Source organism: Penicillium chrysogenum (genome assembly GCF_028827035.1).
Source record: "Penicillium chrysogenum strain IBT 35668 chromosome Unknown utg000002l_segment0_segment0, whole genome shotgun sequence".
NCBI lineage: Eukaryota > Fungi > Ascomycota > Eurotiomycetes > Eurotiales > Aspergillaceae > Penicillium > Penicillium chrysogenum.
This window is the reverse complement of record NW_026622750.1, coordinates 594,276-616,221: the sequence shown is the minus strand read 5'-3', so window position 1 is coordinate 616,221 and position 21,946 is coordinate 594,276. Positions and strand designations below refer to the sequence as shown.

The 21,946-nt window shown below is 51.5% G+C and overlaps 12 protein-coding genes across 12 annotated transcripts; 7 read left to right on the top strand and 5 right to left on the bottom strand.

Moving 5' to 3' along the window:
• Positions 1–110: 110 nt before the first annotated feature.
• On the top strand, positions 111–2,410 carry N7489_003826 (putative AAA family ATPase/60S ribosome export protein Rix7; the record flags this gene model as incomplete). The annotated part of the gene is made up of 3 exons (XM_056709578.1): positions 111–164; positions 214–453; positions 521–2,410. 3 exons carry the CDS (start codon positions 111–113, stop codon positions 2,408–2,410), a joined length of 2,184 nt encoding a protein of 727 aa, XP_056567999.1.
• A 337-nt stretch (positions 2,411–2,747) lies between these two features.
• On the bottom strand, positions 2,748–5,055 carry erb1 (ribosome biogenesis protein ERB1; the record flags this gene model as incomplete). Its single annotated transcript, XM_056709577.1, has 2 exons — positions 2,748–4,158; positions 4,214–5,055. The coding sequence occupies 2 exons, from the start codon at positions 5,053–5,055 to the stop codon at positions 2,748–2,750; spliced, it is 2,253 nt and encodes a 750-aa protein (XP_056567998.1).
• Positions 5,056–5,270: 215 nt separating this feature from the next.
• Positions 5,271–6,652, top strand: N7489_003824 (Zn(II)2Cys6 transcription factor rglT; the record flags this gene model as incomplete). The annotated part of the gene is made up of 2 exons (XM_056709576.1): positions 5,271–5,364; positions 5,406–6,652. 2 exons carry the CDS (start codon positions 5,271–5,273, stop codon positions 6,650–6,652), a joined length of 1,341 nt encoding a protein of 446 aa, XP_056567997.1.
• Positions 6,653–6,973: 321 nt separating this feature from the next.
• On the bottom strand, positions 6,974–8,384 carry N7489_003823 (Paf1-complex subunit LEO1; the record flags this gene model as incomplete). The annotated part of the gene is made up of 4 exons (XM_056709575.1): positions 6,974–7,668; positions 7,716–7,965; positions 8,019–8,184; positions 8,236–8,384. 4 exons carry the CDS (start codon positions 8,382–8,384, stop codon positions 6,974–6,976), a joined length of 1,260 nt encoding a protein of 419 aa, XP_056567996.1.
• Positions 8,385–8,733: 349 nt separating this feature from the next.
• On the top strand, positions 8,734–10,027 carry N7489_003822 (Mob1/phocein family protein; the record flags this gene model as incomplete). Its single annotated transcript, XM_056709574.1, has 4 exons — positions 8,734–8,752; positions 9,018–9,287; positions 9,345–9,459; positions 9,511–10,027. The coding sequence occupies 4 exons, from the start codon at positions 8,734–8,736 to the stop codon at positions 10,025–10,027; spliced, it is 921 nt and encodes a 306-aa protein (XP_056567995.1).
• Positions 10,028–10,676: 649 nt separating this feature from the next.
• Positions 10,677–11,138, bottom strand: N7489_003821 (uncharacterized protein; the record flags this gene model as incomplete). The annotated part of the gene is made up of 1 exon (XM_056709573.1): positions 10,677–11,138. The coding sequence occupies one exon, from the start codon at positions 11,136–11,138 to the stop codon at positions 10,677–10,679; it is 462 nt and encodes a 153-aa protein (XP_056567994.1).
• A 321-nt stretch (positions 11,139–11,459) lies between these two features.
• On the top strand, positions 11,460–13,511 carry N7489_003820 (rhomboid protease PCP1; the record flags this gene model as incomplete). Its single annotated transcript, XM_056709572.1, has 5 exons — positions 11,460–12,387; positions 12,443–12,546; positions 12,604–12,937; positions 13,004–13,178; positions 13,241–13,511. The coding sequence occupies 5 exons, from the start codon at positions 11,460–11,462 to the stop codon at positions 13,509–13,511; spliced, it is 1,812 nt and encodes a 603-aa protein (XP_056567993.1).
• Positions 13,512–13,753: 242 nt separating this feature from the next.
• Positions 13,754–14,242, bottom strand: N7489_003819 (uncharacterized protein; the record flags this gene model as incomplete). The annotated part of the gene is made up of 1 exon (XM_056709571.1): positions 13,754–14,242. The coding sequence occupies one exon, from the start codon at positions 14,240–14,242 to the stop codon at positions 13,754–13,756; it is 489 nt and encodes a 162-aa protein (XP_056567992.1).
• Positions 14,243–14,835: 593 nt separating this feature from the next.
• On the top strand, positions 14,836–15,393 carry N7489_003818 (uncharacterized protein; the record flags this gene model as incomplete). The annotated part of the gene is made up of 1 exon (XM_056709570.1): positions 14,836–15,393. One exon carries the CDS (start codon positions 14,836–14,838, stop codon positions 15,391–15,393), a length of 558 nt encoding a protein of 185 aa, XP_056567991.1.
• Positions 15,394–16,047: 654 nt separating this feature from the next.
• Positions 16,048–16,440, bottom strand: N7489_003817 (uncharacterized protein; the record flags this gene model as incomplete). Its single annotated transcript, XM_056709569.1, has 1 exon — positions 16,048–16,440. The coding sequence occupies one exon, from the start codon at positions 16,438–16,440 to the stop codon at positions 16,048–16,050; it is 393 nt and encodes a 130-aa protein (XP_056567990.1).
• An 834-nt stretch (positions 16,441–17,274) lies between these two features.
• N7489_003816 (uncharacterized protein) lies at positions 17,275–18,818 on the top strand (the record flags this gene model as incomplete). Its single annotated transcript, XM_056709568.1, has 2 exons — positions 17,275–17,676; positions 17,721–18,818. The coding sequence occupies 2 exons, from the start codon at positions 17,275–17,277 to the stop codon at positions 18,816–18,818; spliced, it is 1,500 nt and encodes a 499-aa protein (XP_056567989.1).
• A 741-nt stretch (positions 18,819–19,559) lies between these two features.
• N7489_003815 (uncharacterized protein) lies at positions 19,560–21,776 on the top strand (the record flags this gene model as incomplete). The annotated part of the gene is made up of 1 exon (XM_056709567.1): positions 19,560–21,776. The coding sequence occupies one exon, from the start codon at positions 19,560–19,562 to the stop codon at positions 21,774–21,776; it is 2,217 nt and encodes a 738-aa protein (XP_056567988.1).
• Between the last annotated feature and the right edge of the window lie 170 nt (positions 21,777–21,946).

The following is a 21,946-nucleotide window of genomic DNA, read 5'->3' as shown; positions in this document are numbered from 1 at the left end:
ATGTAACGGGCCTGTAATTACGGCGTAATTTTCAGCCGATCTTTCAAAAGTTCCAATCTCCGAAATTAAATTTCGGGCCTTTTCTTTTCTTTGCGGAACCATATCAAATTATGCCTGCTAGGAAGGGAGGCAGGCCGACCCTCAGTCAGGGTCTGGACCGTGAGGTGTGTTTTCCAAAATTGAGTCTTGTTGCCTTTGACTAACTCCCAACAGGTCTACCAGATCGTGCGCAAGATCATTGACGACCAGCCCGAGAATGGGCGCATCCGACTATCGGTCCCTGCGATTTATGACACAATTAAGAAATCTAACTCGAGCTTGAACCGGAAACCGAAGAGACTCATTGAAGACAGTCTTGAGCGGGTGTTAGAGGTTGTCAAAGCTGATATGGGCGAAGAGGACGAGGATTCCATGAAGGGGGACTTTGAGGGACTCGAGGAGCCTGCTGCAACGGTACGTTATGCGCTGCGCCTATTTTGCCCAAATGGGACGGAAATTCTAATTTCAATTGCAATATCAGGAACCCAGTGGAATGAACCAGAGCGTCGTCGGCTCGTGGGCAACAACGAAGGCCAAAAAGACCGAATCCACCGCTAGCACCCCAGCACCCACCTCCTCCAAGAGAAGAACGCATGGCGGAGAATCTGCGTCTAAGCGACGCAAAGCTGAGCCCGCTGATCGTTCACCACCAACACATGTCAGTCTCGCCGATTTGGGTGGACTAGATGATGTTGTTCAGGAACTTGGGGACTTGGTTATTCTACCCATGACCCGGCCGCAGGTCTATCTATCCTCAAACGTGCAGCCGCCGCGCGGAGTATTGCTGCATGGTCCGCCTGGTTGCGGTAAGACGTTGATTGCAAACGCCTTTGCAGCGGAGCTGGGTGTGCCCTTCATCTCAATTTCTGCGCCTTCGGTCGTGTCAGGAATGTCGGGTGAGTCTGAGAAAGCCCTGCGCGAGTACTTCGAAGAGGCGAAACGTCTTGCTCCCTGTCTCATATTTATCGACGAGATCGATGCGATTACGCCGAAGCGCGAGAGCGCTCAGAGGGAAATGGAGAAGCGGATTGTCGCCCAGCTCCTGACCTGCATGGATGAGATTGCCCTTGAAAAGACAGATGGCAAACCCGTCATCGTGCTGGCAGCAACCAACCGCCCAGACAGTCTCGATGCCGCTCTGCGCCGCGGTGGCCGTTTCGACAAAGAAATCAACATGACTGTGCCCTCAGAGCCAGTTAGAGAACAGATCCTACGGGCACTCACCCGCAAAATGCGCTTGGCAGACGATATTGACCTCAAGACGCTCGCCAAACGAACCCCCGGCTTCGTGGGCGCTGATCTTAACGACCTCGTATCGACCGCCGGATCAGCCGCTATCAAGCGGTACCTCGCGATCCTGAAGTCGAACAGCGGCGAAGAAATGGAGATGGAGATCGAAGGCGAAGACGATATCAGCCCGCGAGTCCGCGAACTCCGCCGTCTCATCAACCACGCCAAGGAAACTCCTATCGGCGATGAAGCAGAAGTTGTCCTTGTCTCCAACGCAGACTTCTTCACAGCCCTCCCTAAGATCCAACCCTCCTCCAAGCGCGAAGGCTTCGCAACAATCCCCGACACAACCTGGGCCGACATCGGTGCCCTCGGTGGCATCCGCGACGAGCTCGTCACCGCCATCGTCGAGCCGATCAAGAATCCCGATATCTATGCCAACGTCGGCATCACCGCGCCGACTGGCGTCCTCCTCTGGGGCCCGCCCGGTTGCGGTAAAACCCTCCTCGCGAAGGCAGTCGCCAACGAATCCCGCGCAAACTTCATCAGCGTTAAGGGCCCCGAATTGCTCAACAAATTCGTCGGTGAGTCTGAGCGCGCTGTTCGCCAGGTCTTTGTCCGCGCCCGCTCCTCCGTGCCCTGTGTTATCTTCTTCGATGAGCTTGACGCCCTCGTGCCCCGCCGTGACGATACACTCTCCGAGGCCTCCGCCCGTGTTGTCAACACACTCCTCACAGAGCTTGATGGCCTCGGCAGTAGTCGCCAGGGTATCTATGTTATCGCTGCTACCAATCGGCCTGATATTATTGATCCTGCTATGCTGCGTCCTGGTCGTCTCGAGACCCTTCTCTTTGTGAACCTGCCCACGCCGCTCGAGCGTGTTGAGATCTTGCAGACTCTTGTCCGTAAACTCGCTATTGAGTTTAATGAAGACCTGCGCAAACTCGCTGAGGAGTGTGAGGGCTTCAGTGGTGCTGATCTGGGCAGTTTGTTGCGTCGTGCTGGTTACTCTGCTATCAAGCGTCGCGATAGTATCAAGCTCGTTGACTTCGTTGCTGCTAAGTCCTTTATTCGGCCTAGCGTTACGGACTTGAGGAAGTATGAGAAGCTCAGGAGGGATTGGAGTGGTGGTGTGGTCTGAGTTTGGGGTTGGTTTGTATATGTACTTCTCTTCGGATATCCGTCTATACATTTTAGATCTAGGGTTTTCTTTTTTTCTCCCATTTTTCTTGCTCGGGATCGTGGACATATAGATACCTTGAACATTTGGCTATTTGATGGAACATTGAATTATTCCTACACGCCCTCGACTATTACGCAAGATCTACTCTGATATGATACGAAGTAGAAGGAAACCTTGTGTTAAGAAACGACTTTTTGTAGAATAACTATACAAAGGGAAGATTATGCACAAAAAGAAAATATATAGAGAAGAACGCCCAAAAGTATGTCAGACATCATGCAACGGCATCTCAAGATTACATCCACAAGCGACAAGTTCCATCGGCACCAGCACTGACAGCCCACGCTTCGCGTGGGTGCCAGTCGATATCCAGGACACCCAGCTCGCCAGTAATCTTGTGGCCCTTGAGAACCTTGAGCGGCACAATGGTAGCATTGCTGAGCATATCTCCAGTAACGCTGCCGTGGAAGATCTGCAGTGATCCATCGTCGGAAGCGTCCGCGAAGAGCGGGTAGCGGCCGCTGGGGTGGAACTTGACGGCGCGGATAGCCTTGCGGTGGTAGCGGAGGGTCTTGTAGGGCCGCTGGGAGAGGTCGAGGTCGTGCCACAGCAGACGACGATCGTACGAACCGACGATGATGTTGTCGCCGCCGGACGCGCTCGAAGAAGTTGGGTGGATGTCGAAGGACGAGATCCAGCGTGCACCGGGCTGCAAGATCTTGACGAGGAGCTGGCGCGAGAGATCGTAGGCGCGGATTGAGCGCTGATTGGCGACGAACAGGATGGGTTTCGAGGGGTGGAAGTGGGCGGTCTGGGGGGGACCACCGCCCTTAAGGCGGCGTCGGAAGGGGAATTGCGTCAGGTGCTTGCTGACTGTGTGGATGGAGATTGCGACGGAGGCGGGTGTCGACGCGCCCGAGCACACTGTCACAAAGTAGTCGCCGCGGCGGTGCCAGGAGATCGTCTTGGGCACGTAGCGGAGGGGAATAACGACGCACACACCAGCGTCCACCAGAGCGGCCTCGGGACGGATCCAGGTCGGGGGCGCGTTCTTCTTGCCATCCTCTGAGGCACTGGGGGCAGGCCGAGAGGCGGCGAAACCCCAGCCTGCGTCGAGGAGATCCAGACTGGCCTTCTCGATTTCGGGGTCGACGATTGGGGGCACAGCCAGGAAGATGTCGTCTCCTGCGGTGGCAGCGAGGACGACGGCGTCCTTGCCCGGACGCCAGCGGACAGTGTTGACCGCTTCGTCATCGCTGAGTTTTGCGCTCCACAACTGGCGACCCGTGAGGAGTTCCCAGACACGAACGGTACCGTCGTCACCACCAGTGGCTAGCCAGATTCCGGTTGGGTCCACATTAACGGAGCGCACACGGCCCTTGTGTCCGCGGAAGACTGTGGCACAAGCAGTGGGGAAAGGCTTGAGCTCCTCAGGGCTAGGAAGCTTGGGCAAGAGACTCTCGGGGTCGATGTTCAGCTTGCTACGGCGAACACGCGGGGCAAGGTAGAGATCCAAGCAACGTTCGAACTTCTCCTGGACGAAGTTATCATATCCAGGAACTTTGCGCAGGGAGCCGAAGTCGTTGGGTAGGAAATCCTTCTCACGATCCTCGGGATCTGTCTGCTCCCATGCCTTACGTTCCTTGCTATCAGGAAGGTACTCGGGAGGTGGGTGGTAACTCTCCTCATAACCAGGGGGGTGGAAGCTTGGGCGCCGGGATGTGCATGACGTGGTCAGGTCGCTCAGCTTCGTCAGCCCACAGGTCGTAGTTGATGAGTTCCTCCTCCTTGTCTTCCCGTTCCTCTGGCGCCTTGTAAGGAAGAATGCGGCCCTCGCGGATGGCCTTCACAAGCTTCATTACACGCTTCTGCTCGTGCTTGGACGGCACGAAACGGCGCTTGGGCTCGGGAGCGGCGCTCAATGGCATGATCTCCTTTTCGCTGCTGAACCATTCCACCAAAGGCTCATATGGGTCGTAGCCCTCTGAGGGAACCTCGTTCATCTGCACCTTGCGGAGCAACTCCAATTCCTCCTGGCTGAGATTCAGAGGCTTGCCAGTCTTGGGGTCAGTCAGACCGGTCCAGCCCTTGGGAATTTCAATGCTGTCCAACAATGCATCCAGGGCCTCGCCCTTGGCAGGACGCATAATCTTCTTTCCGTTAATGTCGTAACCAATGTGGGGATATTCGTCGTAGAACTTCAGCGGGATGTCGCCAATGGTGTTGGCATTTTCGTCCACCTCGGAGAGTTCAGAGTTGTCGTCCGGGTGAATTTCATCCCAGAGGTAGCGATCATTTCCGTTGGCGTCCTTCACAATGCGGAAATTGGGGTCACCGGCAGTTGGTTTAACTTCCTCTGTATCGGAGGGGATCTCGTCGCTGTCCAATTCCTCCTCTCCATCTTCCGAGTCGCTAAAGTCGTCGACTAGCTCGACTTCCGAGTCGCTCTCATCGTCTTCGCTGTCCGAAAGATCCTTGGAGTTGTCCGACAAGGCTCCATCGAGGTTGCCTTTGCTCAATTCGTCACCGGAAAAGACACCAGCTTCCTCCTCAACATCGCGAGTAACAGCCTTGCGCTTCTTTGAAGCTGCCTTGGGGTTCATGATGCCGTTTAGCGGATGTTGTCTTATTGCTGTAGATCCATGGATTTTTTTTTGGGATAATTTCTCGCGGCGCTCACCGCTCACCGCCCACATGACCGCCCCCATCTTATCGGGCCTATCTACGACTTGATGACCATGGAATGTTTTAGTGCTTTCTAACTATTTAAGGGCTCTTCTGATCGAGATCCACTCGATTTCTGAATCATTGTCAAGCAATGTCACTCCTGCATGAATATGAAGGGGGGCTTCCTTTGCCTATTACGAATAGTTTATCGGAGCCAAAAAGACATGCAGCATGCGATGAGTGTAGTAAGTTTCACAGGCCGATGTAACGCAACTCTACTGACCAGTCTACTACTCGGCAGGAAAGCGGAAGCTCAAGTGCTCCGGGGAACTGACAGGCTGTTCACGATGTACCAAACAGTCACTCTCTTGCAACTATTCTATACAAAAGCAGATGGGTCGGCCGCCCAAGAAAAGGGCGCGGACAGACAATGAGGGGGTTGACTTCCCAGCGCTATCTGGAGCTGAAATTTGGCCCAGTCCAGAAGACTCGCAACAGTCTTCGTTAGGGATGGACACAGTCACCTTGACAGACGCCGATCATCTTTGTCCGCAAATATTCTGGCGGCCTGGCACGAACATGAATTTGCCACAGTCCCAGCCTTCGGATCTCTCCCAGCCCGCAGATCTATTGTCAGGTTATGAAGACCACAACCATGCCTGGAGGCCAGACCGTCTGAAACAGCCAAATCTTCCTGTTCCTGCATCATCTTCCCCTTGGCCTGATTTCTCGGCCATCTCCGAAGCCACAGCCATGCCAATGCCATTCCCCAACTCTCCACCTTTCCCTTCCATGCACTCCCTCCCGCTGTCTCCTGCCACCTCTATATCCTCCGATTCCACAACGTCTGGGTGTCCGTGTTTATCATACCTTTACCTATCCCTCAGCCATATGACATCAATCTCCTCCTTCCCCGTCAACTCCCACACTCTATGCTCACTATATATTGCTGCACGAACAGCACGGGACGTGATCCGCTGCCAAGTTTGTCCCAAGGTCTTTTCAACAGGCCTTCAAAATATCATGTTCATAGGGACTCTATTAACCGTCACCGCGGACGCGTGGCTGCGCGTCTTGCGAGCCGACGCTGTTGAACTGGGGACGCAGTCCGCGCTTCCACAATACGTGTCTGAGGCACTCCAAAGCCCCGACCCAGCGCAATACTGGAAATCATGGCTCCACCAAGTTGTTCGTCGCGCTGTCATTGGCGGAGCCGTTGAGCCAAGTGCTATGATTGCTTGCTCGGAGCAGCCAGACCTGCTGTCCATGATTATTGAAATTGAGAATCGGCAACGCCGCTTCCATGAACCTGGGAAACATCCACTTGGAGAGTGCAACCCAATTTTTATGCCGGACTCGGCCCAGTCACAGGATGAGGATGATCATGGCGAAAAGAAGTTTTTATGTCTTCGTGTGGTTGGAAGTGCCAGAGATGTGATCGCAAGATTCAACTTTGATCCTTCAGAATATCCCGAGGGCGTTGAGCCTGTCACTGCGACGAACAAAGCGCATGCTGGAGCATACCATGCATGAGAAAAACAGGTTGGTTGGTTACAGCTTGGGTTCGGCAGTCTGGTTTCTGCGCTTTGGATATGTCCAAGATTATGTGGTATATACCATTTGGCATCTACTATACAAATATACACTGCTTCGCTGGTACGAAGCTAGGTTGATATGTCATTGACCATTTCATTAATTTTGTTGTACAAGCATCAAGTCAGTGAAATGAGCCCCATTGTCCCTCGAATGCCTGTCCATGTAGATGACGCCGGACCATGTGGATATGTAACAAGAAAACTGCATCGAAAGCGCGAAAAGAAAAAGAACCTGCGAGAGAAATGGAAAGCTACAAGCTCACTCGTCGTCCTCGTCGTCCACCACGTAGCGGTTCTTCTTTCGGGCAGGAGGTGTGCCATCCCTGACTTGAGGCTCTGGCTTGCTACGGCCAGCTTTCGCAGGAGCAGCCTCCACATCATCCTCACCTTCAGCGTCCATATCTTCATCTTCGAGCTCCTCCTCTTCATCTTCCGCTTCTTCCTCAACCTCCTCGTCACTGCCAACCAAGAATCCATCGTCCTCATCGTACTCATCTTCTCTGTTACGGGCACCACGAGAGTAATCCTCTTCTTCGTCGTCGGTGTAGATCTCGCCGCGACGGTTTTGGCGGCGAGGCTTGGCACGTGGACGAGTGGTGAGCAAACCGGCATCTTCAAGACCACCGACGCTAAGACCGCTAGGACCGGGACGAGTGGCGCCGTGGCGGCGACCACGGTCGGCCTCGCGATCAGCAAGCTGCTGGCGACGACGTTCGGCCTTGATAGCTTCCTTTTCCATCATTTCGGCACGTTTACCAGCCAACTCGGGATCCTCTGTTAGTTCGTAGCGCGGCGCAGTGCCAGCTGCGGTCTGCTTGCTACCACGAGCAGCAGCAGCCAATTGTTCCTGCAGTCGCTGAACGGCATCGTCCGTCTCCAAGGTAGTCGGGAGAACAGTGAGACCTTGGGTGATATGTGAGGTTAATCGGAAAACTTGGGCTGTTTCCAGTCCAGCTGCGAGATAAACGTGGGAGTCGAGCTTGTGGTCATAGTCGCCGGACTTGGTGAGAGGTGCGAGGGGTTTAGATGCGATGCGGTATTGCTCAAGGGGGCAGAGGCGAGTTGAAGAGTAATAGAGCCATCCTCCCATTTGATAATGCGGGCATTAGACTGCAAAAGAGACTCATCCGCGGGGTCTTTGCGCCAGCAAAGGGAGGTAGCGGCGGTCTGGTAAGGCGGTGGGACGTAAGTCTCGGGATTGAATTCTTCTCCTTCGATTGAGAGGAAATCCGGTACACGCATTGTGTAGACCTGTCAGTAAGTTAGATCCATACTGAAGGTTTCAAGGTAGAAGCTCGTCCTACCTCTCCATCGTTGGTCAATGGCACTGGCGCCCGAGCAAGGTCCTGGTCAGCAACATTGACTTCCTGCTGCTCCTCGGCTACATCTTCCATTCGGTCTTCGCGCCGATCATATCGGTTCTCATCGTCACCTGAGTCGAGTTGTTCATCGTCCAAGGTGCGGTGGGGTCTGGTAATGTATCAGTAACTAGCTCTTGTCGCTTTGGTGTGGTTTGCATACTCAATGTCATCAAGTCCGCCTTCACCATCCGACCCAAAGAGATCGTCACCTTCATCCATTTGATCCGCGCCAGAATCATGGGCATTGCTGTGCGCAGGGCTCTCATTGCCATTGCTGGGGCGCCGGACGCCCTCCTCATCGGAGGACATGGTGTATGGAATTTATTGTTACTGCAAGGTCGTATATGTGGGGAAGTGTGAGTGACGATAAAGAAGGGACTGAATGTATCCTCAAATGTTCCAGTATATGAGTAAGCGATCAGATATAGTGTTATACCGTCAATCGTGTACTGACAATTGTTCCATCGGCCATTCACGACGGAGCTCCCGTAATTCAATTGACGTGCGGGAATATAGATTATCCGACTCCGGATCAAAACAGGACTAGTGTCTCGATGGCCCAGACCAAAAGGGGATCCTCAACGTGTGGCATCTCACCGTCTCTTGTCCCTCATCCCCGTTATTTTCTTGATTTGAAGCATTGCTGATCATTTTCAAGATGGCGACCTTCTTCCAGAGTGTGTAAGTTACGCTGTGCCACTGTGGACTCGTTGCCATCAGCTGTTCAATCTCTCTTCTACCTTTACCCCCTCATACTGCATGAAGAATCCCCCGGCGCCACAAATACAAAGGAGCATTTCTATCCCCCAAAGTCTAATATCTCCCTTGGGCCCTCCTCCTGTCCTTCACATCTACTTCTACTTCTCTTATATATCCCCACTTCATTCTAAAACAGCTATACCTCGCCACGATCGCCCACTAACTCTTATCTTTTGAATACAGTCGCCAAGGATTTGGCCGGGGAGGAAACAACAAAAGCAACAATCCCCCCCAAGAGCCCAGCACAGACCTCTGCTCCCCAGCATCAAGCTACCATGTCGAATTCGCCCTCTATTTCCAGCAGTCTGTCAGTAGAGAACCAAGCGAACGATCCTGAGGGGCCCAAATACTTCTTCCAGGAGAAGTATGCCCCGCTGAATGTGAGGGGCAACTTCTTGACCCTCTGTGCTTGCCCGAAGAATGTGGAGCTGGGCGAGTGGCTGGCTCACCAGAGTAAGCGTTATGGAAGCTTATCTTGAGAACGGGGAGGCTAATGTGTTTCTGCTTTAGTTGTGGAACAATATCGTCTACTCCACGGCATGCTCCAGGTCATCCAAGAGGTGAACACTGTGACGGGTCTACCCATTTGCAACGAAAACACTTGTCCAACAATGTCCGCTGGACGGTATGTGGAGTATAGCGGGGTAAATTATGAACTGAGCTAACGAATCCAAAGGCTGACCTATACCTGGCTTGTTGACGGCCGCGCCGCTAAAATCTCCGCCCCAAAGTTCATCAACCGCGTCGAGAAATGGATCGTCAGCAAGATCCACGACCCCGTTATGTTCCCTACCGAAAAAGTAAACGGCACTCCCGAGACATCTGCCATCAAAGAGGCCAATGGCGCATCAGCAACTCCTTCCGACCCCGCCAACCCAGATGAGTGGATCGGCAAGTCCAGTGGCTTCCCGCCAACCTTTTACAAGGACTGCCAGGGTATCATGAAGCAGATGTTCCGCTGCTACGCCCATCTGTACCACGCTCATTGGCTCAACCCCTTTTGGCACATTAACAAGCACGATGTCCTGAACATGTGCTTCGTTCACTTCGTGACCGTCTCCAAGTACTACGGGCTTGTGTCTGATAAGGAGATGGAGCCCATGCAGCCCTTAATTGAGCTGTTCATCAAGCAACAGCGGGTTCCCCCAGAGGCGCTCAACGGTGGTCACTGGGCCCAGCAGGCCACCACTTAAGCTCCACGGGTCTGGAGTTGCACCTTTTTTTTTTGTTTTTACATTGACGACTATGACATATCCGCTAACCTGGCGTTGGATCGCGCTGTCTTACTTTGTTAGTACTCTGCTTTCTCCTGCCATTTCCAAAAATGGTCGAATCTGCGATGATATGACACAAAGCCAGGGCTTTGATTGAGCATTTAGCATGCGCTGTGAATTACTCTACTTGATGATCTTGCATATCCCCATCCAGCATCAGCTGGTCATTGCATGTTTTTATCTACTCATTGCAATAAATTCATCTGATCATAATTCCATAACGAGACTTGGGGTTGTAAATGATCCGCTAGATACATTCCATTTTGCCCGGACCTGGTGACTCGAGTGTGCCTAGCGTTACAGGAAACGTGAGCAGTCCCTAAGGCTTGGGAGTCATTCGTTGGGATAACCGCTATGATTCAGGCGCCTATGTCGTACTGTGAAGTATGGATGTTGTGAAACATAGCCAATTGACATAGGTCGGCATTCGACCCACACGCAAATGCAGTAAAGCGCCCGCAAGTAGCAGTGTCCGAGTGCCACTGACGCGCTGGTGACAATGCTTTTGAGATTTGAGCAGCCCAAGCCAGCTTAGAGCTGCTTGCGCGTAGATGACCCACCGAATTGGTCACAGATAGACCCCATCCCCGTCCTCCCGATCATGAGACTCCTGTCCTGCACCCGCCTCAGCCCCAGACCCAGGCCTAACACCGGTCTCGGTCTCAGTCTCAGTCTCAGTCTCATTTCCATTCGTCACAGGCGAAGCTTCCTGGTCATTGTTGATCTTAAGCTCATCAAGCTCAATCCAAGGCTGTCCACGATTCTCGACCTCGGTCTTCAGCAACAAGATCCGCTCATTCATGGACACTGCCACACCCTCGTTCTCAGTGATATACCCCTCCAGCTCCTTCTTGTCTTCTTCTGAGTCGTTACTTTCTGCTAAGAATGCGCGGAGCTCGGCATTCGAGCGGTGCAGGTGTGCGATGGAGTTTGTGAGCTCGGAGACTTTGCTGTAGAGGACTGCGATGGGCAGCTCTTTGATTGCCTCAGCAAAGGCTCCTGGGGTTATTGGGAGAGATTCAGTTGACATTTTGATGTTTATTTTGCAAGAGGAGGAAGATAGAATTGCCCAGGTGGGATCAATGCGGGCTGATCTGTTTGGGTCGTCCTTATCATGTTATCGTCACGTGCAGCTTATAGATCACCTTGTGGCCGGAGGAGTTGACCTCGGGAGATTGATGAGAATTAATGTAAATTATGGATGGATAGAAATGATGATTCTATAGCTCAGACTAGAATTATATCTAAAGAATATAGCATAATCAGATATTTCCTGTATCATTTCTCCATCTTCTTCATTGCCTTGTACCTGATCGCGGCCTCGGAACAACTCTGCAGCCGTGCGGCATCGATGCCGCCAAAAGATCCCCGAACAATCACCCACCACCCTCTATTCCGTGGTCCTCTCCGAGCCCTCGCTCTCCAGTTACAGGATATGAGCAATGTGGTCTGGGCCGTATGGCGGGCCCCATGCCCAGGGCTCCGCACCTCTGTGCTGCCAGTACCATTCCGGGCTGCCAGTCGCGATCTCCGCATTACCCCATGGCGCATGTACAGCACATCGCGCCAATCAATGTTGCCAATCCCGAACCTTTTATCCCAGCTATTAGCTCGGCCGTCTCGACCAACTCCTACCCCGATATCCCCACAACCATTCAACCCTGTCTCTACCCCCCGCCGCTTCAAACGTACTTCCGCCGCATCCCAAAAACCGAAGCCTAAATCGGACCCCTCGGAGGTGCACCCTCGCCAAAAGCCCTTCTCTGATGCCGAGATCAAAGCCATCTTTGGCCCCGCCAAGTTCAACGCGAAGCTGGGAAACCGTATCCTGGCCGTCCTGCACGGCCACCGTCTGAGCGGCACGCTCGATGCGGACTTGCCAGTTGACATTGCCCGCGCGGTCACCAAGCAGCAGGTTGATGCTGCCTTGGAATGGCTCCGAGATGAGTACCCCCTCGATGAGGATGCTGCTATCTTTGCCCGCATTGAACGTGAGGATCGCGCGGCGGAAGAGAAGCTCGTGCGCCGTGCTGAGAAGCTAGGCTTGTATAAGCCGCAAAGCGGTTCTTATGACGCCGAGCTCGGCGAAGAGGGCTCTCCTTACGGCAAAAGTGTTTTGAAAGAGGCTCGCGAGAGGAATGAGAAACGGTTGTTGGCTGAACAGGAACGGAAAAGGCAGGAATGGCTCGATGGCGAGAAAGAAGAGCAAGAACGGCTGAAGCGCGAGTTTGGGAAGAATACTTCCCTGCAGGAGTACCAGGAGGCTGCGCTCACTGAGGGTATGTATACTAGGATTCCAGTTCGGATAATTGGTATTGGTGTTGACATTTTTAGCTCGTCCCCGTGCGGATCCTATCGAAAGGCCGTATCTTGCTTGGGTTCAGAAGCATCATATTGCCGCTACTAACGATAGTCCTGAGTCTATGAATATCACCAATGTAAGGATGGTTCACTCTGTGGAATTTCTTGGTTGTTAACCATATTTGAACTGCCAGTCTCAGCGTCTGCTCGCTCCGCTTCTGTTCTCGATTGTGGTTCTTGCCCTTTGCTATACGTTTGCCCAGAAATATGAGTTCCCAGCACGAAAGGACCGCATAATGCCCGATGTGCCTCCTGCCGTGGCTACCGTGGGCGCCATTGTGGCAGCTAATGTCGCAGTCACACTGCTATGGAAGTACATACCTCCCGCATGGAAATTGCTCAACCGCTACTTCGTGATTGTTCCCTTCTATCCCAGCTCGCTGGGTATGATTGGAAGCACATTCAGTCACCAGACATGGAGACACCTTGGAACTAATATGATGGTCCTGGGACTTATGGGAACTAGAGGTATGCATTGTGGCTAGAACCAGCACCAGAAAGTATGGGTTCTAATTTTTTTTTTCTGCTTTACAGTCCACGATGAAATCGGCCGCGGAAACTTTTTGGCTATCTACTTCGCTTCCGGTGTTATGGGATCTGTCTTCTCATTGACACGCAGTGTCATCCTCGGCCGCCTGGGCATGACCTCCCTTGGAGCCAGTGCCGCAACCAGCGGTATCGTCGCTGCATGGTGCATGTCTCATTTCAAGTTTGTCTCCCATCATGTCTCCGGCTGTTATTCTGTGTGGTACCTATACTGACCCTCCCCAGTGACAAACTCACTATGTGGATTCTCCCCCAGGGACTCCAAGACCAGATCTGGACCTACGGCTGGGTTTTCCTTACCTGCCTGGTCGGCACCGAAGTCTTCAGCTTGATAGCTCCCGCCTTCTTATTCCGCGCTTGGCCCCTCTCCCGGTTGACCAAGATGGACCACGCTGCCCATCTAGGTGGTTATGCGGCTGGTGCCGGATGTGGATATACCCTCATGCAGAAAAGGAAAGAGCGTGAGAGAAAGGCGAGACAGTCAAGGTGGTTCTAAACTCCCATCAATAGAGACCTGGTGACCTATTTTCGGTTTCCAATTGTATCATACTGGCGTTACTGCGGCAAATTATAGCCTTCCATACTACTCATTTACTTTGGTTACCGTGTTTTCTCACTCATTGTTTTATTCAAAGGAATCTGATATATCAACCTAACAAAACTTCCTAGGGAGGATAGGTCAAAACAAACACTGAAACCATGTTCATAAATCTCCCACGTCCCTCTAATCCCCACGATCTACTGCAGCACAGTAACGGCAGACCACGGGTTTGGAACCGTGTACTTAGGCCTTTCCCAATGCAAAGGCGCATCCAACAACTGATCGTCACGATCCGGCGGTGGCTGACGAGCCTGGAAAAGCATGTGCTTGTCAATAGAAACAGACTTGTCTCGGACGAGTCTCAGCCACCACATTGCAGCGTCTTGAACCTGGTCCGTCAACCTCTCTAAGTTTTGCTCAGGTGTTTCCACCTTGATTGGGAATGAGATACAGTAATTCCCCAACCCGTGCATCGCTCTATCTCCCCAACTGACCAGGCCCGCTACGACGGCCTCACATATATGGTATGAAATATCTATCTCACCTGTTGCGACACCAATGGTATCTGGGAGAGCCACAGTACCCCAGACCCAACCTGGCTGGCTGTTGTGGGGGTCCTTGAAATGGAATCGTCGGTCATGGTCGGGCTGGGTTGACTGGAACACACTCGCTTGGAAAAAAGGCATTGTGGCGGTGGAGATAGACTCGAGACGAGGATGCCAGGGGTTTATATAAGGGCTCTGCCGTTTATTCTGGGAATAATATAGAATAAAGTCCTTTCATGGCTATAATACCCTTTCTCTATTCTTTGAGAAAGTATACCATTCTCTCTATACTCTTTGTTTAGCCCGATATTCTATATTAATCTGTTTAGATCGTTTCTTTGTTCCTGCTCTTCAATGTTGAATCTACATGTAAGGATAGTGATCATCAGCTGAATCTGGACCTTATATGGTTAATCTATCAATTGGTTTGAGTCCTGGCCTCGTGGCTCCGGAATATATAGTCTAATTAGTTCTTGGAATATGTATTTCGAAGTCTTTGGCTAGAATTAGATAGGATTCGGTGTTCGGAACTATACATAGTACAAAGACTACACATGTAGAGCCATTGGAAGAATGAAGAAAGGCCATTGTAACCATGAAAGGACTGTTAATTTCCATGCCATCTCCCAGATCGCATCTCAACTGTCACTTTATAAACACTCGGCGTCCTTGTCTCGAGTCTATCTCGCCGGTATCACCCAGAAAAATAATCTTCTATCTCTTCTATTATCAACATGAATAAGGGAAAAATGCCCATTTACCAAGGACACAGTTCTTCACTAAGCAGTGAGCCCCCCCAGCCCTGTTCAAACTCGCTAACCAATCTGCCCAGCCAGTTCCAGCCAAGCGTGTACAAGTTCACGAGCGGCCAATACTTCGCCGAACCTGCCGGCCATCGAAGCGACTACTACTGGGTCACCGTGTACTTCCCGAAAGACATCGACCACCGTGGCATTCAAGATTCCGAAATTATGCTTTATGTAAAGGATATGATTGTTAAGGGACGCTTCACTATAGACGATCAGTCAATGCATGGTTTAGGGAAAAAGTGCCTCTCGATCCCCATCAAGCGCGATCCAGATACCCCTCTACCGAAGTCATATACGCCTGATCCTACACGTCCTGATCTTCTCCTTGCTGAAAACCTGGCGGCGTATTGGAAGGATCAGATTGCGTTCAAGAAGGTCACTCTAGATCGACGGATGATTTTCGTGGAGACTCGTCGTAAGACGGTGAGTACAGAAGATATGTTGGATGTAGGAGTTACTCTGATGGACCCCTGGCGTATTTAGTCTGTTCTTTATTTGATCGTGTGAGGTCGATTTCTTTGGACTCAAGTGTTTCACGTCCATTTGGATGCTAGAGCAATCAATGCACTACTTTTGCTCTAATTTATCTAAATATTTCCATCGTAAGAGTAGGTATATTATAATAGTCTTGTTTGATAGCTGTCACGAAAGAAGCATTGGAATGTATGGTTGGCATACAAGGTAGATAAATTCTAGCAAACCTAAGAACCGAGGCAATTTCTAAACTATTATGAGTTACTAGAGGGCTAATAGCTCAACTTGAAACTGTACAGCGTGTCCCGGCAATATTGGGTGAAATCGTCACAGTCTTCCTAAGCATCTTCTTTGGTACTCGGGAATTGTATATGGCTAATTGAGTATTAGATACTTAGATGGACATATGGCCGTATACATATATGTTCATGTACTTGATACTTGAGAATTGGCCATGAGCTACATGACCAAATTGATACTAGACACTTTGATAGAATCATCACTTTAACGCCTCTGATTGTAAAAGATTTGATATTCCTACATTAACACAATTCTCAGATTCTACCAGACAACCCATTGCTCAGTCGCTTGATAATCCCCTTGTATTGGAAATATAGCTTAATCAACCCCTTTCTAGAGTGCTACAGCCAGACAACCTACGGGTTATCGACCAAAGATCACCTCTCGGTCAAGAGTAACCATCCCATTGCGAATATGTTCGAGCCACTTCTTCACATCGGTCTCGGCCTGAACCAAGATTGCAGTCGTGTCAGCATTGCCAACCGGAATCGGGATCGAAATACAGACCGTCCCCATGTTATGCAGTGCCACTTCTCTCACGACAGCTCGCCTGGTTTGAATGTTATGAAGCACATGCATCATAATATCCTCGTCACTATGGGTATAGTCCATTTCTTCAGGAAGAACTACGGTGACCCAATCAGCTTCCTCGTTGTCCGGATCGTCAAAATCGTGAGAATCTACGGTGACCCAGGCGTCACCGTCAAACTCCTGAAAATACTCAGCTTGCACGATGAATACACTGTCCTGTCCCATTTTGAGATGGATGAGACTTGGGGGATTGGCCTTTTATGAGCCTGTCTTGGAGAGACTGAATTTTCCAACAAGCCAGACACAAGACTCAGGGACAAGGTCTTTTATATTGTGAACATCCAGACACAACGGAATCCAGTCTTGGGTGGGAACAAAGAGTCTTTATTACCAGAATGGCCTTGTCCTGTCTTTGATCGAGTCTACAGACCCGGACCGAGTCTATGTCTACATGAAGCCCTTGATTTCTCGACAATAGAGCCAAAGTCATCCAGTGCTCTTTGTTCTGATACAACCGATGAAACATCGATCTAGTTTATTGGAAGACCCTTTGTTCCCCAATTTCTATCCTATGATATTGAATCGAGTCTTTGTGCGGTTGAGCACGGAGTCCTTTATTTCCCTTTGATACTCGGCTATAAAGAACTAACAAGGGCATTATGGGTGACTGCCGAGTCCAATGATATAAATCCCTTCTAACAAAAGGAAGTCTCCAGACAAGAACTTTGTCGGCGAATGGCCTTTGTGCTCTTTGTATCTTCTATTATCAAATCTCGAAGGAGATTGCCTTCGAGGACTTCAGACGGACATCTTTAGAATGCCTTTGTACTATTACTTTCTTTCTCTCGAGATGCCATGGTTACTTGTCCAGGGCCTTTTCATCCAAAGTACAAAAGGGGACCTCCTCTCCACGACTTGAGATAGAATTCCATACGACCGTCTCAACACAGCGCACTAGCACGATTCAATTGGCTATTTAGCCACACGCACAGATTCATTCTTCAGCTGCTAATAAGTATTCAATACTGTAAGCTGTCCCATCTATTGCGAGCACTCCTTATGGCGTATACTAACTTATTCCTCCAGGAGCTTTCTACACATATAGACTGGATCTTGTTTCTCGCGTGCTTTGGGTTCGTCCTGTGCTTTGGTTCTATCACCTACGTGATTGTGCATTGCATCGTGCAGGTAGTTCAAGCAGCTGTAACTTTCTATCTATTTGACATCCTTTACTGCTTCATCTACGAGGAAGAAAGCGTACAGTTCTTCGCCGAGCTCTTCACCCATATCCTCTCCGCGCGCCTCGAGCTCAAAAGTTTTATCCTACTCCTGTGCTTACTCTTTACTATCCATCATTATATTAAGGAGATCGCCTCTGTCCTCTCTGAAAAGTTTCTCGCACCAGACACAACCATCATTTTAGATTGTCCCAAGCATCGTGAGTCGCGAATCAACTCCTTCGTCAACTTATACGACCGCAGACGAGACACTACATTTACAACCAGAAACGATTAAGACTTGACTTTCTAACAACCATGCAGAGCCCCCGTCTCTCTCCGTCTGCCGACGATATGATCCCCGTTAATCCCCTTAAATGGGTCAAACCTACTAAGTCTACTAACCCTAACCCTCCCAAGGATCCCCAACCGGTAACCAAGGAATTATCCTTCGCATCGCATCTGAACCGCTACATGCGCCATCCCTGGGGCGTGATCGACTACCACATCTACCTCACACACATCGAAAGCGGCCGCGACAAGCTCCGTCGCGAGAAAGAGTGCCACTTACTAGAAACCACCGGCTTCGCACAGGTTACCCTACACGACGAGCCAGTCCTCAACAACATCCCCGCCTACACAAACCCAACAGTTTTCTTCGTCAGCCTCCCCGTCCCCGACATACAGAACGAATCTAGCAACGCCCGGTTGGTGCTCGGCTTCGACCTACAGTCCGACCGCTTGCAGGGTTATTTCTTCGAGCCTGAATCCCCGGTCGAGAACTATGACGACCTCTGGGAGGTCTGGAGCCAGGGTGAGGGCCATCTCGTTATTGACGTCCCCGTCGACCGTTTCCTGGCAATTATTCGCCATACTATGCAGCATCGGATTGAGATCCTGGAGATCGGCGTCCTGCACCACTACGGCCTGACTACCCGTGAATTCCAGGCTGGCCTGGACATGGTTGTTACTGTGCAGTTCTTGCAGTTTGTGGATGACTTTGCTGAGCTCCTGTCTGAGGAGCCTGATGAGCTTCGTGAGACTTATACGCCTTTCCAGGATGAGCTCCGAGAACTACTTGCGAGTGGATCCCGGGACGCTTGGTTTGCTGTTCGTGACGGACTGAATATCGAGCAGTATCGCCAGAAGCAGTTGAAGAAGGTCGTTTCTTCTGGTTTGTTCCAGGGACAGGATGTGCTCGTGTTGCGAGACGGGTCTGAGGAGATTACTGAAAAGGATAAGTCTCGTCCCGTTAAGATTGTGCCAGGTCATCGTCGGTGGTCATGGTCCAAGCTGCGAGTCCGGGTTTTGGTGAGTGTGATGTTGATTCTTTGCTTCTGTTCTCTTTTCGAACGCGAGCGAGTTATCTGTATGGGAATGTTTTGATTTAGCGGGTTGGACATATTTCCATTTCCAAATGAATGAGTTTTCTCGAGATAAGTTGTTCCGTAGTATAGAAAGTAGGTTTCCACATGTAGATCAGTCAATAGCAAGGCTGTGATAGGCCGCCCATTGAGCGGGGTTGGGAATCTGATATATCAAAGTAAAAAGCCCAGGTGTGCATGATTCGGTAAGTACCTACATATTTACATTATATGTAAATGACTTGATAGGGGCTGTATATGTATAAGTGCCCAAAACAAGACAATTCTTCTATAAAAATCGCTATGAAAATCTGTGAAATCCACGAAAATCCACGAAAATCCGATCGACAAAAAAAGAAATGCACCGCCTCTCTGGCCCAATCAGGAATAGCCAGAAACCACTCATGTGGCGTTACGTGGCTCAACTGGGGCGTGGCTGGCATTACCTTCTCTCCTATTGGCCAGACCATTAACGGAATGTCTTGGCAGCGTCAGAGCTGTTCGAGCTCCTTTCTTGGCCCAAGGCCCCAAGGCCCCAAAGGTACAGATCCGCAGCCCCCAATCTCGCTTCGTGTCTGATTTTCTCTTTCAGCCCTGTAGCCCTATCGCATTGGAGTCTGCCTAGTCCTCTCCTTTCATCCCTCCCTCCTCCCTCCCCCCATTCGGCTCAAATTGTGTTTTAAATACGTGCGACTCGAATCCACGGTTCTTTTCCTCTTTTCTCCACAGTGATATCCCTGAATCCACATCAATTGCCCTTATTATGGCCGAGTATAATGCACAGCCCGTTAACGGTATGGGAAACCCAGCCCTGGATCTGAAAGTCGCCCAAACTAACCAAAGCATGGTTGCAATTGCAGGGATACCTCAAAATGGAGAGACGGGACAGTACATTGCGCGCGGCTCGAATGATCGCTTTGAGCTCATCTCCGGTCCCCTGCTCAACCTTAAGAACATGCACTACGAAGCCACGACCACCTGGCACGGCAGTGTCTTGATTGTCACAAAGCCAACCCAGGACAACCCCCAGCTGCGCCTGCGCCAGGTAGGCGCCGTGGACAGCGGAGCCCAGAATGGCGAGGGCAGGACCCCGACGAGCCAAACAATCGAAGGTCTCAAGCTCTACGAAGATCCCCAGAAGGCATTCTGGCGATTCTCGCTCACCGTGCCTGTGGCCGCATTCGAGGCGCGCTGGGCGTACGACATCCCCGGTCTGTACGAGTCCGGGGCCCAGGTTCAGACATCGTGGGAATTTGTCGTTCCTGCCGAAGAGCAGTCCATGCGCATCATGTTCCACTCGTGCAATGGCTTTTCCGTCGGCACGGACATGGATGCCTGGGTGGGACCGAACCTGTGGAATGATGTGATGCGCGTGCATGGCGAGAAGCCATTCCACGTTATGGTTGGCGGCGGTGACCAGATCTACAACGATGGTATTCGTGTGGATGGCCCGCTCAAGCCTTGGACTATGATTTCGAACCCACACAAAAGACGACACCATGACTTCAATAACCAGATGCGTGCTGAGAGCGATGACTACTACTATGCCAACTATGTCCGCTGGTACAACACTGAGCCATTCCGCGCTGCCAATGGTCGCATCCCCCAGGTCAATATCTGGGATGATCATGATATCATTGATGGGTTCGGCTCGTACACCGACCACTTCATGAAGTGTGCTGTCTTCCGCGGTATCGGCGGTGTCGCTTTCAAGTATTACTGTCTCTTCCAGCACCACATTGCTCCTCCCAAGTCGACTTTCACCACCGATTCTCCGCAGACTATGCACGCTGTCAATAGAACTTCTGGTGTCGACCCACGTCAAGTGGAGAACACGTACGTTCTGGAGAACCAGGTCGAGGACGACAGCTGGATCATCGGCAAACGGCCCGGTCCTTACGTGGAAGAGCGCAGCCGAAATCTCTACATGCGCTTCGGCAAGCGCATTGCCTTTATGGGTCTGGATGCGCGCACAGAGCGCACCCGCCACCAGGTTAACTACGAAGACACCTACGATCTGATCTTCGACCGACTGCAGCGCGAGATCGTCGACTCCAACGGCGACATCAAGCACTTGGTGGTATTGCTAGGTGTGCCAATCGCATACCCACGTCTCGCATGGCTCGAGAACATCCTCACGTCTCCCCTGATCGCGCCGGTCCGGCTGCTGAACAAGCGCTTCGGCGTGGCCGGCGGCCTCTTCAACGAGTTCGACGGCCAGGTCGATCTCCTCGACGACCTGGACGACCACTACACCGCGCGCCAGCACAAGCGCGAGCGCAAAATGCTAGTCCACCGCCTACAAGAGTTCGCCCGCAGCCACAGCGTGCGCGTCACCATTCTCAGCGGCGACGTCCACCTCGCCGCCATCGGGCGCTTCTACTCGAACCCGAAACTCAACCTCTCAGGCGAAAACGACCACCGCTTCATCGTCAACGTCGTCAGCAGCGCTATCACAAATAAGCCGCCACCCCAGGCCGTCGCGAACCTCCTTGCCCGCAGAAACAAAATCCACCACCTCGACCGGGAATGCGACGAGACCCTCATGCCTATCTTCGACAAACAGCCCGGCGGTCGGGAGAAAGGTGCTGACTGGAATAAGGTCACCATGCCATCCCGCAACTTTGCCATCCTCACGGAGGTCGTCGCCCCAGGTGCCGGTAACACCGGCATCCTCGATGCCAATTCCGTGAAACTGGATCGTCTTCCTAAGGACGGTCACGCACCACTGCATAAGGGCGAAGTTGATGCTGGAACGACGCACGGCGCTGCTGACGGGTTCACCTGTGCGACCGGCATGTATGGCGGGCTTGATGTTTCCGTCCGTGTCGAGATCGATCCCCATGATCGTAGCGCTACTACCGAGGGATATGGGTTTAGTATCCCGCCCCTGTTGGCTACCGAGGGTCCCCCATCCACCGGTCACCGGCTTAGTTTGCACTCGCGCAGGTCCCAGGGCCGACCGTCGACGGCGATGTAATTGCCTATCTTTCCTTTCCAAGGTTTCATGTAGGGGTTCTTCTGTATATACCTAGGTACCATATGCTACCGTTCGTAATGTTTGATGTTTCTCGAGGTTTCAGGTTTGTTTTCTTCTTGCGATTTTTATTTGATACCTCTTTATTCTTGTTTTCTAAAATCAAAATGCAT